At 24.0% G+C, this 19,932-nt stretch overlaps 3 protein-coding genes across 3 annotated transcripts; 2 read left to right on the top strand and 1 right to left on the bottom strand.

Annotated features, from left to right (window-relative positions):
• Window positions 1–4,343: 4,343 nt before the first annotated feature.
• On the top strand, window positions 4,344–5,379 carry OCT59_012483 (uncharacterized protein; the record flags this gene model as incomplete). Its single annotated transcript, XM_066134504.1, has 6 exons — window positions 4,344–4,770; window positions 4,846–4,888; window positions 4,961–5,019; window positions 5,089–5,131; window positions 5,205–5,263; window positions 5,339–5,379. 6 exons carry the CDS (start codon window positions 4,344–4,346, stop codon window positions 5,377–5,379), a joined length of 672 nt encoding a protein of 223 aa, XP_065989764.1.
• Window positions 5,380–9,042: 3,663 nt separating this feature from the next.
• Window positions 9,043–10,294, bottom strand: OCT59_012482 (uncharacterized protein; the record flags this gene model as incomplete). Its single annotated transcript, XM_066134503.1, has 3 exons — window positions 9,043–9,077; window positions 9,156–9,168; window positions 10,052–10,294. 3 exons carry the CDS (start codon window positions 10,292–10,294, stop codon window positions 9,043–9,045), a joined length of 291 nt encoding a protein of 96 aa, XP_065989763.1.
• Window positions 10,295–17,470: 7,176 nt separating this feature from the next.
• On the top strand, window positions 17,471–18,587 carry OCT59_012481 (uncharacterized protein; the record flags this gene model as incomplete). Its single annotated transcript, XM_066134502.1, has 4 exons — window positions 17,471–17,479; window positions 17,575–17,692; window positions 18,155–18,454; window positions 18,535–18,587. 4 exons carry the CDS (start codon window positions 17,471–17,473, stop codon window positions 18,585–18,587), a joined length of 480 nt encoding a protein of 159 aa, XP_065989762.1.
• Between the last annotated feature and the right edge of the window lie 1,345 nt (window positions 18,588–19,932).

The following is a 19,932-nucleotide window of genomic DNA, read 5'->3' as shown; positions in this document are numbered from 1 at the left end:
TATTATTATATCATTGTAGATTAAAATGAATCATGAATTTTATGGAATAACTCAGGATCCAGAAGCAAAAATTTACATGATAGTTTTGAATAATATATGTGAAAAATGCAATGAAATATGTAATGCCATTTACTTTCAACGAAAATTTATAGATTGGACTAGTGGTAATGAAGAGATTGATAAATTTATTCAAGATACTCAAATATCAACTCATTATAATGTAGAAGAAGCACTAGAATGGATACCTTATGATAGATTGTACAATGTTAAATATATTGAAGAAAATAAGTTTGGTAAAGTGTATAGAGCAAATTGGGTTGATGGAAAAATGAGTTATTGGGAAGATAAAAAACAAAATTGGAAAAGAAAAGATTGTAATATGTTTGTGAATTTGAATGGCTTAATCACTCCAAATAATCTTACATTAGAATTTATAAATAAGGTATTAGCAAGTTTATTACTTATCAAAATTGTAAATATTTTAATTTTTACTAATATGTTATTTTACTGTAGATTAAAATTAATCATGAATTATATGGAATAACTCAAGATCAAGAAACAAAGAATTATATAATAGTTCTGGATGATATATGTGAAAAATGCAATAAAATATGTAGTACCATTTACTTTCAACGGAAATTTATGGATTGGACTAGTGGTAATGAAGATATTGATAAAATTATTCAAAATACTCAACTATTAGCTCATAATAATGCAGATAAAGCATTAGAATGGATACCTTATAATAGATTGTACAATATTAAGTATATTGAGGAAAATAAGTTTGGTAAAGTATGTAGAGCAAATTGGATGGATGGAAAAATGAGTTATTGGGATGATGAAAAACAAAATTGGAAAAGAGAAGGTTGTGACATGTTCGTAAATTTGATTAGCTTAAATATTCCAAATAATCTTATATTAGAATTTATAAATAAGGTAAGTTTGTTGTTTATTTATTATAATTATAAATATTTTATTATTCTAACATATAATTGCATTATAGATTAAAATAAATTATGAATTTTATGGAATAATTCAGGATCCAAAAACAAAAAATTATATGATAGTTTTGGATAATATATGTGGAAAATGCAGTAAAATATGCAATGCTATTCACTTTCAACGGAAATTCATAGATTGGACTAGTGGTAATGAAGATATTGATAAATTTATTCAAGATACTCAAATATCAGCTCATTATAATGCAAAAGAAGCACTAGAATGGATATCTTATGATAGATTGCATAATATTAAATATATTGATAAAGAAATATATATAGCAAATTGGATTGATGGAAAAATTAGCTATTGGGATAATGATGAACAAAATTGGAAAAGAGAAGGTTGTAACATGTTTGTAAATTTGAAGAACTTAAATATTTCAAACAATTCAAACAATCTTACATTAGAATTTATAAATAAGGTATAGTAAGTTTATAACTTATTAAAATTATAACAGATAAATATTTTTATTTTACTAGTAATATATTATCATTTCATTGTAGTTTAAAATGAATCATGAATTATATGGAATAACTCAGGATTCAGAAACAAAGAATTATATGATAGTTTTGGATGATATATGTGAAAAATGCAGTAAGATATGTAATGCTACTCACTTTCAACAGAAATTCATAGATTGGACTAGTGGTAATAAATATATTGATAAATTTATCCAAGATACCCAATTATTAGCTCATAACAATACAACGGAAGTAATAGAATGGATACCTTATGATAGACTTCATAATATTGAGTATATTATAAATGGAAGGTTTGGCAAAGAATATAAAGCTAATTGGATTGATGGATGTATACAGTATTGGAATAACTATAAAAAAAATTGGCAAAGAGTAGGTCATAATACACTTGTAATTCTAAAAAGTTTAGATAATTCAGAAATTGTTGCATTGGAGTTCAACAATGAGGTATCTAATTATTTATATATTTATGAGATTTTTAATTCTTGTTAACATGTTTATATTTGTAGATCAAAAAAGCTTCTGGAATAACTCAAGATCCAGAAACAAAAAATTACATGATGGTTTTGAATAATATATGCAAAAAATGCAATAAGTTATGTAATGCCATTTACTTTCAACGAAAATTAATGGACTGGACTAGTGGTAATGAAGATATTGATAAGTTGATTCAAAATACTCAAATATCAGCTCATTATGATATAAAAGAAACACTAGAATGGATACCTTATATAGATTGTACAATATTAAATATATTGATAAAGAAATATATATAGCAAATTGGATTGATGGAAAAATGAATTATTGGGATGATGATGAGCAAAATTGGAAAAGAGAAGGTTGTAATATGTTCGTGAATTTGAAGAGCTTGAATACTACTCCAAATAATCTTATATTAGAATTTATAAATAAGGTATAATAAATTTGTTACTCACCAAAATTATAAAATTTTGTTTTTCTAATACATAATTTAACTTTAGATTAAAATAAATCATGAATTATATGGAATAACTCAGGATCTGGAAACAAAGAATTATATGATAGTTCTGGATGATAAATGTGAAAAATGCAACAAAATATGTAATACCATTTACTTTCAACGGAAATTCATGGATTGGACTAGTGGTAATAAAGATATAAATAAAATTATTCAAGATACTCAACTATCAGCTCATAAAGATATAAAGGAAGTGTTAGATTGGATACCTTATAATAGATTATATAATATTAAATATATTGCAGATGATGAGTTTGGCAAAGTGTATAGAGCAAATTGGATTGATGGAAAAATAAGTTATTGGAATGATAATGAGCAAAATTGGATAAGAGAAGGTTTTAATATGTTTGTGAATTTGAAGGACTTAAATACTCCAAATAATCTTACATTAGAATTTATAAATAAGGTATAGTAAGTTTGTTATTATTAAAATTACAAATATTTTAATTTTTTAATATATTATTATATTGTAGGTTAAAATGAATCATGTATTTTATGGAATAACTCAAAATCAAGAAACAAAAAGTTATATGATAGTTTTGGATGATATATGTGAAAAATGCAATAATATGTGTAATTCAATATATTTTCAACGTAATTTTGAAAATTGGACCAGTGATAATGACATTAATAAATTTATCCAAGATTCTCAGTTATCAGCTCATAATAATACAACAGAAGTAATAGAATGGATACCTTATGATAGGCTTTGTAATATTGAATATATTGCAGGGTTTAGCAAAGAATATGAAGCTATCTGGATTGATGGATATATAAGTTATTGGAATAATACAAATCAAAATTGGAAAAGAGCAAATAATATGTTTGTAATTCTAAAAAGTTTAAATGATTCAAAAAATATTGCAGAGGAATTCAGGAATGAGGTATAATCTATCATTTAATATATTTTGTAATTTTTAATTTTTGTTAACATATTTATATTTGCAGATTAAAAAAGTTTTTGGAATAACTCAGGATCCAGAAACAAAAAATTACATGATGGTTTTGAATAATATATGTAAAAAATGCAATGAGATATGTAATACAATATACTTTCAACAAAATTTTAATAACTGGACCAGTGGTAATAATAATATTGATAAGTTTATTCAAGATACTCAGTTATTAACTCATAATAATATAACAGATGTGATAGAATGGATACCTTATAGTAAATTTTGTAATATCAAATTCATAGCAAGTGGTGGATTTGGCAAAGTATATAAAGCAAATTGGATAGATGGACGGTTAGATAGTAAGTGGGATGATAAAAATAAAATTTGGAAAAGATATAATAAAAATATGTTTGTAGCTTTAAAAAGTTTAAATGATTCAAAAAAAATTACATTGGAATTTATGAATGAGGTATAAATAAATTTTTATTCAATAAAATTTCAATTTATCCTTTTAATATATTAAATTTTTTATCTTTTATTATGCAGGTGATATTACATCATAAATTAAATGGTGATTTTAGGATTATAAAACTTTATGGAATAACTCAAAATCCAGAAACAAAAAATTATGTAATGGTTTTGGAATATGCAAATGATGGAAGTTTACGAAAATTTTTGAACACAAATTATGATAAATTTAATTGGAGTATTATAATCAATTATTTATTTGATATTATATCTGGACTTAAATTTATTCATGAAAAGGAATTAATTCATCGAGATTTACATATTAGCAATATATTAAAATTTAAATATAAAATTGCTATAACTGATATGGGATTGTGTAAACCTGCAAATTGTGATATACAAAAAAATAATATATATGGTATTTTGCCCTATATAGCTCCTGAAATTTTACGAGGACAGAATTATACAAAAGCTGCGGATATTTACAGTTTTGGTATAATTATGTACGAATTAATTTCTGGATTACCTCCATATTGTGATATTAATCATGACGAAAATTTGGCAATAAAAATTTGTCAAGGACTTAGACCAAAGTTTAATATTAAAGTGCCAAAATTAATTATCCAGTTAATTAAAAATTGCTTAGATGCAAATCAATTAAATAGGCCAAAAGCACAAGATATTTTACATGATTTACATAAATGGCAATATGATGAATCAATAGAATTACAAGCACAAATTATAGAAGCGGATGAAATAAACAATTCATCAAATAAAAATATATCTTCAACTAGTTTAGGAATATATCAAACACATTCAGAAGCTATTTATACAAGTAGATTGCTCAGTTTCAATAATCTTCCTGAACCAAAAAATTCTGATGATTATTATGAACAAAATGATAATATAATAAGCAATGAATTTTCAGGTATTAATTAATAATTTTGTTATTTTAAAATGTAAGTCAGTTTTAAATAAACTAATAAATCCTTTTATTAAATAGAATCTTTACAAATTGATATATCTCAATTGAATAATAATAAAATGTAAGTTTTTTAATTTATATGATTAATGATTAATAATATTATTTATATTCAGTATACTGTTTTTTTTTGTAGGCCCAAAATAAAAAATTCTGATGAACAATATGATAATATAATAAGCAAGGAATCTTCAGGTATTAATTAATGATTTTGTTATTTTAAAAATGCTTAAATATACTAATAAAATTGCTTTTATCGAATAGAATCCCTACAAATTGATATATATCAGTTAAGTAATAATAAAATGTAAGTTTTTTAATTTATATGATCAATTATTAATAATATTATTTATATTTAATGTACTATTTTATTTTTGTAGGCCCAAAATAAAAAATTCTGATGAACAATGTGATAATATAATAAGTCAGGAATCTTCGGGTATTATTAATAATTTTGTTATTTTAAAAATGCAAATCAGTTTTAAATATACTAATAAATCCTTTTATTAAATAGAATCTTTACAAATTGATATATCTCAATTGAATAATAATTAAAATGTAAGTTTTTTAATTTATATAATTAATAATCAATAATATTATTTATTTAATATACTATTTTTTTTGTAGGTCCAAAATGTCAAAATTTAATAAGTACAGAATAGTTATAATGTAACTAAATAGTTATTATTGCTGTTAATAATAATATTATCATATGTTGATATTATCATTTCCAAGAACTTTTTATATATAAGCCATTCCAATTTAAAATTCTGTTTAACATTAACCTTAATATTAATATATTTTGAAATAGTATTTTTTTTTTTAAAAGAAATTAGTAAGCATTAAATTTTAATGAGTGTATGCTTAGATTATTTTGTAATTGATGAATCAATTGAATCATTAAAGTAATAATATTCAATAAAAAAATTAAGTAAAATATCATTTTACATTTCTTGGTAGCCATATCTTCATCTTTGGTTAAGTCTGATTACAGACTTCTAACTACTAATAATTTCAATGATACCATGTCTTTCATAATAATTCATATTCTTTTACAGAAAAATCATCTTCAGTTTCTCTAATTAGTCTATCATAACAATCATTCAATGCAATTCAAGGTTACCATTAAACCTAATTTTAAATCTATATTATTTGAATTTTCAAATAAATAATCTTAACATAACAATTCACTTTATTCCTTGTACTATTTCTTACTTTGTGTTTTATTTTAGGTATTTTTACTGGAAGTTAAGATTTATTCCTGTGAATATAAAATTTCATTTCTTGCTCCAAATTTGGTATGCTACTATGAATTTAATCCAAAAATCGAATAGCCATTGTACTTCTTGCACTTACCATAAGCTTGCAATTCCATGTCTGATAACCAGTGTCATGTTGGAGTAACAAAAGATACATTAACAATTTTAACAATCTGCAACATATTATTTTCTTTTAGAAAAATATATAATTGAATACAATATGGTTTAAAAAATAGTTATTTTTTTTAGAAATGTTTTCTAAATTATCATAAAGTATAAGCTTATTAAATCAGTATTACATTTTGTTGTATACAATTTTTTGAAAATAAATAAGTGTTGATAGTTAGTAAGAGACAACTTTCTAGTCTTTTTTAAATCATAAGAAAGATATATATATAGTTTATCCCTTCTTCAGAATAAACAGGCTTCTGTGATAGAAATTTATTTTAGGAAGAGAAAAAATAGTAACAATTTCTTTAATTTTCCTTACAATATTTTCAGTAGACAGACATTTTGAAGATACTAGAATAATTTTGAATAAAGAGTACAGAGTGTGTATACATACTCTTTTATTAAATTTTATTTTGAATATGTTGATAAATTTTGATAAATTGTGAATTGGGTGAATAGTAATATTAATTGATGTGGATTACTCATAAGTCATAATTATGTCATTGTATTCCAAAAACATGGTCTGTACCACAGTAAATCTGCTAGATTTTATTGATGACAATGATAATTTTCAAATAATGATCATTCCATTCAAACAAAAATTAGAGAAACTGAGAAACCATTTCTAAAATTAAAAACTAAACTAAAAAATAATTATATCAGTAAAAATGAAGGAATATCATATAGCTAGTAACTGCTTCAAAAAGAAGAAAATAAATAAAAGAGCTGAGATGATATAAAGTCTGTTCCATTTCATGCTTTAGCAAAATGACTAACTTACTACGAGATTGCCAAATGTTATAAAGAAACTATTCCAAAATAAATAAATAAGAATGGTTGGGCAAGTTAATACTGTTTCTAAAGGAAGAAATGAAAAAGACCAAGGACATTATCAAGAAAGCTGAAGAAGCAATTTTTAAAAAATGATTATACCTATCCTAAAGGAAACAAATCAAATTAGCAAATAAAAATAAGTCATCATGAAAACTTAACTTCTTTATGATATAAAAACAAATTGTTAGAAAATTAATTTTATGGAATAAAATAAATTTATGATTGATTGATTTTAAAAAGTCATAAGAAGCGCTTAGCCATGAATTTGATGAACAATTTACATTCAAGAAAAATATAATTTGCGTTGTATTTTATCAGCTGTTGCTTTATGTACTGATAACAACTAGTATATATCAAACTAAAATATTTGAAAAGGATTCATACTTTTATTTTTGGGATAAGAAAATAAATATTTATGTATTTTATACTATTTGACCTATTTGATAATAAAAACTACAATTTAATGTCTCTTTAAATAACGTTATTTAGTCTAGTTTAAAAGCTTAAATACATCTCTAGTGTTTCGATCCGTGACCGGGTCCAACCGGTTGGACCCGGATAATTTATTTTTTTCGGATATCCGGATAAACGCGGTTTTTATCCGGATAATTATCCGGATAAAAATATCCGGGTCAGATCCGGTATCCGGATAAAAAATATAAAAAAAAAAATTTTTTAATATTAAATATCTTAAATAATAGTTCTTTTAATTTTCATTTTTATTTCAAAGTATATGATAGAATAATTTAATAATTAAAAACATGTAAATATTCTTATAATAAAATTCTTTATTTAATAAAATAAAATTCAATACATTTAATAAAAAATATTTAATAGAATAAAATTCAATACATTTAATAAAAATAATAATGAAAAATGTAATATCATTCATCTAATAATTCTTCCAATTCGTGTTCATCTTCCACATAATCATTATTTTCCACATCCAAATCTGGTGGAAATATATTAATATGATCCATAGTTTTCATGTTACGTTTTAAAAATACCATTTTACCTAATAAAGCAGGATCCAATAAGCTTCTTTTTGCTGTAATGTGGTTTCCTGCATCTGAGAAAAGTCGTTCAGAAGCTACAGAAGTAGCAGGAATTCCTAAATATTTTCGTGCAATAATAGAAAGAACTGGAAAAATTTCCTGTTTTGATTTCCACCAATCTAATGGGTTTTTATTTTCCCTAGCAACTGGTAAAAGAAAATAAGTAGTAATTTCATCAGCTATTGCTGATGATGAAGTAGAACTTTCTTTTGTTTGAAACACTTTTTTTACTTTTTGTTGACGTCTTTCTTGATGCTCATGTAAAGATCTCATGCTAGGAGTTGAACTTGTTGAGGTAGTTGAAATTGTTGAAATTGTGGGTGATGGTGGAGTACTAGTTTGTTGCTGCATTTCTCTCTTTAATTGATCATATTGTATTTGTAAACTTGAATGAATTTTTACTTTTGTTTCTTCATCAGTTATAAAATTAAGATCTTTATACCTTGGATCCAAAAGTGCTGCCATAATGCCAAACTCATCTGGCATTGCCCAATAATGTTTCAAACCTAAATAAATTTTATTTTTTACATTTTTTAATACTTCTGAAATATTACTATAATCTACTTCAATTTGTGAACTTTCTTCTTCTACTATATCAGAATTAATAGTATTATCATCAGAATCTTCTAATACTTCATATGAATTATCAGATGGTTTTAAAGAATTTGTGAGATCTGTAATAATAGGAAACATTTGACTTAATGTAACATAAGTATTTCCAGAAAAATCTCGTGTAGCTTTCTCAAATGGTGCCAAAATGTTACATAATTCATCTAATAACTCCCATTCATTATCTTTTATCATAATTTTTTTTAATCTAATTCCATCAGTTTTTTCTTCAGATATAAGAGAACAAGACAAGTTTACACTAAGTTGAAGCACAGCATATTGAAGAAAAATCAGCCGATCCCATGCCAAATATGAAGAGTTCCACCTTAAGTAATTAAACAACAATAATTATATAAATTAGGATAAAATTTATTAAATAATTAAATTGAATTAAAATATTTACCTAGTAGATATATCTTGTATTAAATGTAATGGTTCTTCATAACCAATCTCTTTTTGCACTTTAATCAATCGTTCAATTTGTTTTTGAGTAGAAAAAAAATTTATTAGTTGTTTTGTACGTGATACCAAATTTTCTACAACTTTTAATCCTTTACTAATTGCCAGCTGCAAAGTATGAGCAGCACATGAGAGTCTTTTAATTGGTGTTAAATCTCGAATAGCAGCTACTACATTTGCTCCATTGTCTGTTGTTATTGATACAACAAGATTTTCAATTTCCCACTTTTGCATAGCATTTTTAATACCTTCAGTAATTGCTTTTGCAGTATGTGGTGTTGGAAAATAGGATATTTCAAGCAAAACATCCATTATTTCAAAATTTTTATTGATCCAAGTTGCTGTTAAGCCTAAATATCCATGTTTTGAACGAGAAGACCACAAATCAGTAGTTAAAGATATTGATTGAGCAGTTTTTAAAAGCAGTTTCAATTTTTCTTTATTATACCCATAACTGCGAGCAATCATCATTCTTAATTTTTTTTCTCCAGGAACTGTAAATTGTGGATCTATAATATACATATGCTCAATATATGCCTTTTGAGTTATGGTTGATAATGGTTGAGTTGTAAGTAAAATCCACCGTAGTGTTGATAATTCTTTTTCTTTTTGTCCATTTTTATTGGATGCAGATTGAGTATGCATTGGTGATATAATGCCGCTTTCTAGAGGTGGTATAATTCCATGTTTAACAAGATGGTAACTGAGATTTCCTGTAGACCCATCATATTTGTAATTTTTTGAGCATTTTTCTCCATCATCTAATAAAAACTGACAATATGCACGTATTTCTCCTTTATCATTTTGTTTTTTAATAAAATAATCCCATACCCAACTTACTTTTGTTTGTGGTTTAATTATTGCAGCAGTTTGTTTAAAGGGATTTGAATCATTTGGTGCTCGATCTGTTGATTCTAGTGTAGTATTTGTCATTTTTTGTTTTCCAAGGGCTTTAGATAATTTTGCAGGACGTCCTCTTTTTTGCTTTGCTAGTGGTGTTGGAGTAATTTCAACAATTTCATCACTAGAACCTTCATTTTCACTTAAGGTAATAATGTAATCTTGATCATTGTTATTTTCCATAATTTTGTGAATTATTTTAGCTTTCAATAAAATAAACTTTAATTGAAATTATGAAAAATTCAACAAGGGAATGTACAGTATTTATTAATCTTTATTATGGCTTAGAAGTTAGAACTGAATTAACTGTGATTTTATTTGTAAAAGTTTTAATAAACAAATAATAATTGTCATAAATCAATAGGTCTAAATAATAAATTTACCTGATTAATATTGTAAAATTTTACAAAATTTTATTGCTACAAATTTAATAAATTCCATGAAATTAATAATACGAAATTAATTAAACAAATTCCACGAAAATAATTAAACAAAGACATAAATGAAGTTAATTACAAAATTAATTAAGAAAATACTATGATATTAAACTAATAAACACTACGAAATTAATTAAGCAAATGCCACGAAAATAATTAAATAAAGCCATAAATTTAAGCCACAAAATTAATTAAATAAATTCTACGAAATTATTTAAATAGGTGCCACGAAACTAATTAACAAAGCCACACATTTAAGCCACAAAATTAATCAAAATGCCACGAATTTAATTAAATCTATGCTATGAATTAAATCTAATATATGCTATAAATTTCTTGATTTACAAAAAAAAAATTGTATAATTTTTATCCGGATTTCGGTTTCTATCCGGATATATCCGGATTTTTATCCGAACCGGATTATCCGGATAAAAACCGGATAATTTTTTTAATTTATCCGGATAACGGTTTCTATCCGGATCGAAACACTATACATCTCAGACTTACATAGTGAAAAAAGTCGAAACATTAATCTAATAAAGTACTTTTTGCACTAAATGAGTGATTCATTGAAAATTAAAAAATACAATTTCTCAATTATTTTTACTACAATTATGAAATATTTTCTATTAAATGTAATAACCAAATTTAATTTTATTATCTCTTGTTAAAGTAAGTGGGAATTTAGATAATGTTTTATCCTGAATTTCAAACTCTTTCATCTGATTTCGATTATATAATTAATATATCTTATTGGACATTGAATTTTATCAAATTACGTTAATATATTAGTTGATGATCGAACATTTTCTATTTTCTATTTCATTTTCGTTTCACGAAATCAAAATTAATATTCTTTACCATCGAATTAAATTATATTAAGTTTAAAGAAAAAGTAACGTAAATTTGTAAATCACTATATAATAAGGACCCCGAGCTATATATATAGAGGTAAGGTGCAGCCAAAAAAAAATTACTATTAGCCCTACACATTTTTTCAGGGCCGGAATTATAATAATGCCAGTCAGTGTCTAAAAAAGAAATAAAATCCGGCCGGAATTATCTATAAAAGGAAAGATCTACATGATTATTTTTGTCAATTCTACGCAAACCCTTACCCTACCTTTTTATGTATAACTCGGGGTCCTTATATAATTATGCAATATTGCAACATGGCATGTCTGTGCGATTGAAATTTCTCATATAAGCTTTTAATCACCTTTTTTATTAATTTCATTATTTATTCCTTCGAACTGTATAAATTGATATAATCATCTACATCAACATACAAACATGACTTTTAGTTGAAAACTCAGATATAGAAATCTTTATTGAATTTTTAAGAGTAGAATTTAAAGTTTGAAGTCTATATTCTTCGCAAAGGATTTTTCAGTCTCTTACTTTAGATTACTAACGAAAAAAAGTTTAAATTTGACTTTTTATTCGTGTTTCATTCTTGGCCATTCGTTAATTTTTTTTTTATCTAATCCAATGTGTTTTAAGCTTGTTACGCAAATTAAAATAAGATAAATTTAAAATTATTAACGTTAATAAAAAAAAAAAATTTAAGTCAAATAGTTGATTTTTAAACAACTTTCATTGAACTTAATTAACTTATTAATAATTTAATTTTTATAATTGCGGCTGTAGAAGTGGGGAAAAAAAAATCAAATAAAAGAAATATTTTAATATATTATAATAAAATTTGTTCATTAATATTATGTGGTTGTTTTTTATGAAATTTATTTACTCTTTTTAAATCTTTATTGAAGTTTAATATAAGAACTTATACTTAAGTGAAAAATATAGTCAAACTTAACTTATTACGAGGGTTGTTGCACAAACATCAATAATTTGGTTTTAATGGAAAAAACGGAATATACGCACAATATTATTGTAAACTATCCCACGTGACAGCCGTGACATGCTTTGATCACTGTCATCTATAGAATTCTCTTATTCTTTCATGGAATTCTTATCAAAGTTCATTCAAAATCTTTTCATGATGAACTTCTAGATCAATTGTGTACTATAATTATTTAGAAATTTCAATAAGGAAGAATTCGAAGGGGGAATTCTTTATCTAAATATATGTACTAGAAGGTTTTCTTCTACAAATAAATTATAAATTTTTTGAATAGAACAATTAATAACCTACAAATATTGATTTCGGTATCAAACAATATACCCTTAAGTCGGCTAGCACTAACTATTCTTAATAAAGAAAAAATAATATGTAAAAAATGTAAGGAAAGAAAAACTATAAATGAAAATCATAAGACTTGTCGAGATATTCAGAGATAATTCAAGTGGAAATAAAGTCATTGATAACATGATTAGATGTACACAAGTTGATTTTGTTACAAGTATAAGACGTGAGATGTTGGGTTTGTTCCCTATGATCAATTTAAAAATATAGAATTTATTGCCAAAGGAGGATTTAATAAAATTTATAAAGCTATATGAGTTGATGGTCCAATTGATAAGAACCACTTTAGAAATACTAATAGTATTGTTCGTGAGAATAATTATACTGCTCTCAAAAAACTTAACAATTCTAAAAACATTACATCCAAGGAACTAACTTAACGAGGTACGGTACATGCAATATTCAACGTGACGATGACAAATTAATATTTTTTTTATTGCTTAAGGTATATTATCAAATTTTATCAAATAATAATATAAATAATAATGACGTTAGTGAATATTTTGGAATTACTAATTACTCACGATCCTATTACTAAAGATATGAAGATTATAATAGTTAGGGTTATTTGATACATTATTTAAGTAATAACTTATAATAAAAATATGTGATGGTTTACGACTACCAATTGCTACAAATGCATCTGAAGGATATTTTGAATTAATGAAGAGATGTTGGCATTCCGATCCGGCAAAAGATCAATAGCTAATTATAATCATAAATTTTATCAAGTATATGAGTTTAAATCAAAATAAAATTGTAGAATCATCAGATATTGGACCTACAACAATAAATAGTCTAGGTGCCATTTTTAAGAATAGACCATTAAGTCGCTGATTCAATCTGCAGTCTTTAAAAAGTTCAAGGAATCAATCTATCTGTAACAGTTTTTATTGTATTATTTGTTGCAAGAAAATTATTTATTTTTAAACAATCCTTAGATCCATTTTATTATTATCAGAAAATAATTTAATATCTACTGATAATTATTCAGTTTTTGTTTAATCATGTTATGTTTATGTTATTACTTATTATTAATCATATTTTAAACATAAAAGAAATTTTGAATATGATTCAGTTGAAAACAGTAATGACAATGGTACGATAATCAATTTAATAAATTATTATTTTTTTTATTATACTTTCTACTATTTTAAAATTCACATTATTTAGATCAAAGTATCAAAAGAAGAAAATGAAATAGTGGTAAATAAAATTACATATAACAATAACATATTCATTTCATAATTTTAATTGATTCTTTTATGATTTATAGATTACTATACAAAAGAAATTGAATTAGATATTAGTATGAGTTCCAATAAATCTCGTAATAATGATAAGCAAATATATGTTTACAAATATAAGTCAGCATTATAAAATTTTTATCTAATTTCGGTTTATAAAGATGAGTCACCAAAGAAATTAATCTTGATATTAACGTACTTTAAATATAATGTTTAAACCCAATTTTTTTTTTATTTTTTTTACTTATTACGCAGTACTGTAAATAGCTGAACAAATATATTAATGTTCAGTTATATTAAACCATAGTTGGAATAATTTTATATGAATGAACTTCAAAGTTAACTTACCAGTTATAACGATAAATAGTGATTTATTATAATTATAATCATGACTTTTTAACTATTATCTTATTAACCTAATTTTTTATTACTAATTCGTTTTCATGCATGATAGATAGTAAAATGAAAATTAAACAATTGGTAAATTAGTATTGTATAAATAAATTATATAGGTTTATAAATATAAAAAAAAATTAAATTTCAGAAAATCAGAATTTCTAACTGAAAAAAAAAAAAATTCTATGACAATCGAGTTACCCCATTTTTTTTTTTACAATATCCAGCTCCTAAAGGAACAAAAAGAAGATTTTTAGTACAAAGCAACAATAATTTACCCTAGGAACATTAATATAAATACTAGTATTATTCTTATACAACAAATGTGTATAATATACTATCAATATATATTACACTTATGTATAAATGATTTGTATTAAGAAAAAATCATTGTTTCATTCTATCCTTTAAATTTTTGGTTACGTTTTTCTTTTTCATTTTTTTTTATTTAAAAAAATTCTTTTATATTCTTAATAAAAAAACTGGATCATATGGTTCGTACTTATGTTTTCCATTTATGTTAGTCACTTTTTTGAGTCGCTAATTTACGTTGCACTCGTAGTAGAAATAGTAATTAAATAGCGGAAATACTCTTATCACAGGCAATACATATATAAATAATTAATATTTTATTTTATTTGTTTAAATTTTTAATTTATTAATTTGCCATCTAATGAAAAAAGACTCTTTTTTAATGTTGTATGATGATAAAAAAATGTGCTAAGAAATTTCTAAATTATAAATTACTATTCAGACTAATAGAATAAAATAACGAAGTGAAGTATTAAAAAAACCCTTCGAAAAAAACACAATTTCAACCTGATAAAATTATATATTGACAATGATGAATAAGTTTTATCACCAAAGTTTCTTATTATCCATATTTTAAATATAAAAATAATTTCTACCTGTTCCTAAAAATTGACTATCAGACTATCTTTTTTAAACTTTACAGAGGGTGGAAAAAATAAAAGCAAGAAAAGCATTATAATCATCTTTATGTGATTACTAAATATTCTGATAAACTTAAAATAATCTAACGTATGTAAATTTAAGTATATATCATCATGTAAAATAAATTACAAACCTTAATGCTACGACTTCTACGTACTGTAAATCTTTTGAAAAATTTCAATTTTGCCACATGCGGTATTTTTTAAATGTACTAATTTTTAAATATATAATAGAAACGTGAATCTATTTATCAAATAGTCTTCGACCCATCAAATTGATCTTAATCTTGATGTTCGTGCCAGATTAAATATGAAAAGGCTTTTTTTATTATTTTATTATTTAAATTCCTTTTAAATATAACTTTGTTTTTCAACTTTGTTAAATATTAAGAAAGTTGTACTGTAAGTGATTATGAAAGTCATCTGTTATTTCACTAGTTTATATGTGTGTCAAACGATGCAAAAAATTTTTAATAAAGACGTAATTTTAAGATATCCAAATTTAACCATTTAATAGTTTTAACCTATTTTACCCAAATTTGAACTCAAAATTTGTTCATTATTTAGAAGTTCTCGATTAACTTTTAGATCGACATCCGAAAAATTCCGTGCAATCGCATCATCGTATTACGAAATCGGTTGATCATTTGTCTTAGGTAATAATTACTAATCACTCTATAATTTCAAAATTAGTTAGTTTTATTTTTATTATCTTTACTATTAATATTATATCGATTTATTAGATAGTTTTTTTTAATATCGTTATAATATATTGTATTGTTAGTGTATTTTTATTATATTGTTTTAGAATTCTTTTTTTGCAATCGGTGGATGATCTTAATTATGTAAGCAGGTCAACTTGTCCATTGGACAAATTGACCGGTATACAGTTGACCCATGGCCAAATTAATGCATAGTTAATTGTTCACTGGGATTTTTCATTATATGTATCCTTCAAGGTTGAGGAGGGAGTGATTAGTTTTCCAAGTTTTTCAGTTTATAGTTTTGCATAGGTTTTTAGAAAAGATTTTTGAATCTTTACGTGATCTACATAGTGAGACAATGAATACTAATATTTGATCGACACCCGTAAACAAAAAGGATTTTGTTGCACATAATGTGCAATTGTGCATCCAAAAAATTCCTTAAAATTTTTTAAGCTTAAAAAAAATTTAATTCATTCACTTTTTTTATATTTTTTAGATGACCTATAAACCTGACTTTATTATTAATAACTTAAAAAGTCAATGGATTTAGGTATTAAGGAAACAACTAATTTATCACATGTCAAGAAATGTGAAGAATGTAATCGCATATGTTACGTAATACGTTTTCAACAAAATTTCAAAAATTGGACTAGTGGTAATAATGATATTGACAAATTTATTCAAGATACTCAGCTATCATCTCATAATGATTTAAAAGAAGCATTAGAATGGATACCCTATAATAGATTGTATTATATTAAATATATTGCAGAAGATGAATTTGGTGAAGTGTATAAAGCAAATTGGATTGATGGAAATATAAGTTGTTGGAATAATAAAAATAAAAATTGGAAAAGATATGGAAGTAAAAATGTAATTCTGAAAAGTTTAAATAATTTAAAAAATATTAGAATAAAACTTATGGATGAGGTATGATAATGAATTAAATTTTGAAATTTTTAATTTCTACTAATATATTTGTATTTGTAGATTAATATACCTTTTGGAATAACTCAAGATCCAGAAACAAAAAGTTACATGATGGTTTTGATGAATAATACTATATGTAAAAAATGTAATTATACATGTTATGCAATGCATTTTCAACAAAATTTTGAAAATTGGACCAGTGGTAATGATGATATTGATATATTTATTCAAGACAGTCAGCTATTAATACATAATAATATTGAACTATTTACAAATGCTTTAGAATGGATACCTCATGATAGATTTTATGATATTATATATACTGCAAAAGGTGGGTTTGGTAAAGTATATAGAGCAAATTGGATTGATGGTTATTTAGCTGGTTGGGATAATAGTAACCAAAATTGGAAAAGATATAATAAAGATATGTTTGTAGCTCTGAAAAGTTTAGACAATTCAAAAAATGTTACATTAGGATTTATGAATGAGGTATAATTTGATTAATTTAGTATAATATTTTTGATCATAATACCTAGATTGTTGGTTTTACTAATATATTTTGTATTTTTACATTTACATCATAGATCATGCTTCATAATAAAGTGAAAATGGATAATAATGCAATTGTCAGATTATATGGAATAACTCAGGATCCAAAAACGAAAAATTATATAATGGTCTTAGAATATGCAGAAGATGGAAGTTTACGAAATTATTTAGATAAAGAATATAATAAGCTTAATTGGATTGAAATGTTTAAATATTTACATTATACTATTATTGGACTTAAATGTATTCATGAAAAGGAATTAATTCATCGAGATTTACATATTGGAAATATATTAAAGTTTAAAAATAAAACTACTATAACTGATATGGGATTATGTAAGCCTGCAGATTGTTATACATCAGAAAATACGAAAAATAAGAAATATGGTGTTTTACCTTATATAGCTCCTGAAATTTTAAGAGGACAAAATTATACAACAGCTGCCGATATTTATAGTTTTGGTATAGTAATGTATGAAGTAATTTCTGGATTACCCCCATATCATGATTTAAACCATGATAATAATTTAGCAATAAAAGTTTGCAAAGGAATTAGACCAAGGTTTAACATTAAAGTGCCGCAATTAATTGTGCACTTAATTAAAAAATGCTTAGACTCTAATCCGTTAAATCGACCAACAGCAGAAGACATATACAATATTTTACTTAGATGGCAATATGAACCAAATGATAAACAAACAATAGAATTACAAGCACAAATTAAGGAAGCAGATGAAATAAACAATAATTCGTCAAATAGCGGTATAACTTCAAATAATTTAGGAATATCATATAATACACATTCAGAAGCTATTTATACAAGTAGATTACTTGATTTTAATAATCTTCCCGAACCAAAAAATTCTGACGATTATTATGAACAAAATGATAATATAATTAGTGAGAAATTTTCAGGTATCGTTTAATAATTTCGTTTTTAAAATGTAAATTAGTTTTAAAAGATATTAACTAATAAATTTTTACTTATTAAATAGAATCTTTACAAATTGATATTTCTCAATTAGATATTAATATGGTTAATGATTGATTTTGCTTATTATTCATTTTCAATATATTGTTTTTTTTAGGTTCAAAGTATCGAATTTAATAAGCCCAGAAAAAGTTTCGAACAAATATTATAAACTAATTTTAATTGTTAGTTATAAATATTACAAATACTATTTATGTCATTAGTATTTATATGGGTTTTTGAAAACTTTTTTTTTAATTAAATCATTACAATTTAAAACTCTGTTTAACGTTGGTTTTTCTTAAACATTAACGTCAAAATGTTTTAAAATAGAGTATTTTCTTTTTGTTTCACTTCACTAAATAGAAGGGAAAATTTTTTTTTAGTTATGATAATGAGAATTACGAAATAGGGTTTTAAATTTTATTGATCAGATGTTTAAATTATATATTTGTTTATTTTATATTATTTGGTTAAATAAATTGATATTGAAATTTAGAAAAATACAGAATTTGAAAGGATTTTAAAAATTGAAATATCTTATTCAATATATTTATTTTGTGCAATTTGAAATCATAATGGCAGAATAAAATTTTCAGATTTATTAGCCTAGCCGGGCAATATAAAAAAAAAATGTATACGCACTAATAAATAAAGATAAATTTTATATAGTTCATTTGACTTGGTCACACATTGTAAGAATTGTTTATTTACCTTTCAGTTTGACAAATGCTTTTACTCCCAAAATATATCCACCGTTAATATTTCCAGCCAATTATAGAGAATTGCTTTTTTTAATTTTAAATGGCCGTTATTAAAGCCTCCCTATTTTTTTCTTAAAAAAAAAAATTTTTGTTACCACATGGTCGGTGATAACTCCTCGGAAATTAAGTATATTTGATTCGCTTTTTAAGATCTTATTGAAATCAACATTATCAGCATCATCTGGTATTAACGATTGCGTATTTAAAATCATAAATCATGTTGAATTCTTCAGATCAAAAATTATATCGAGGTTGATATATAGTTACCACCATCTTGATCTTTTCCATCGTATTTTGCATTCTCAGGAATGAAGAAATTAGATTTTTTAACAAATTGATTTTGAATTTTTTCATTACTTAATTTATTTTCTATTATTGAAATAAAAAATATAAATTAATATTATTTCGTTTATATTAAATATTATAATATTTTTTTTTAAAAAGTTGATATTTTAGGTTAAAGCTAATTATGTAATAAATGTATTTTAAACTATAATATAACCTTAGAAAAAATAAATGCTACATTCGATTAATGTCCAATTTTGATTCTGTATTACTTGAAAAAAAATAATGTCCTTTTTATTATACTTAGTAAAATGCCAAGTTGTAAAACCTGTTGTGTTGCAACAGGATTGTAAAATTTATACCCATGGCCTTTT

This window comes from Rhizophagus irregularis, chromosome 2, assembly GCF_026210795.1.
Source record: "Rhizophagus irregularis chromosome 2, complete sequence".
Classification (NCBI taxonomy): Eukaryota; Fungi; Glomeromycota; class Glomeromycetes; order Glomerales; family Glomeraceae; genus Rhizophagus; species Rhizophagus irregularis.
The sequence above is the reverse complement of the archived record's forward strand: the minus strand, read 5'-3'. Positions and strand labels throughout refer to the sequence as shown.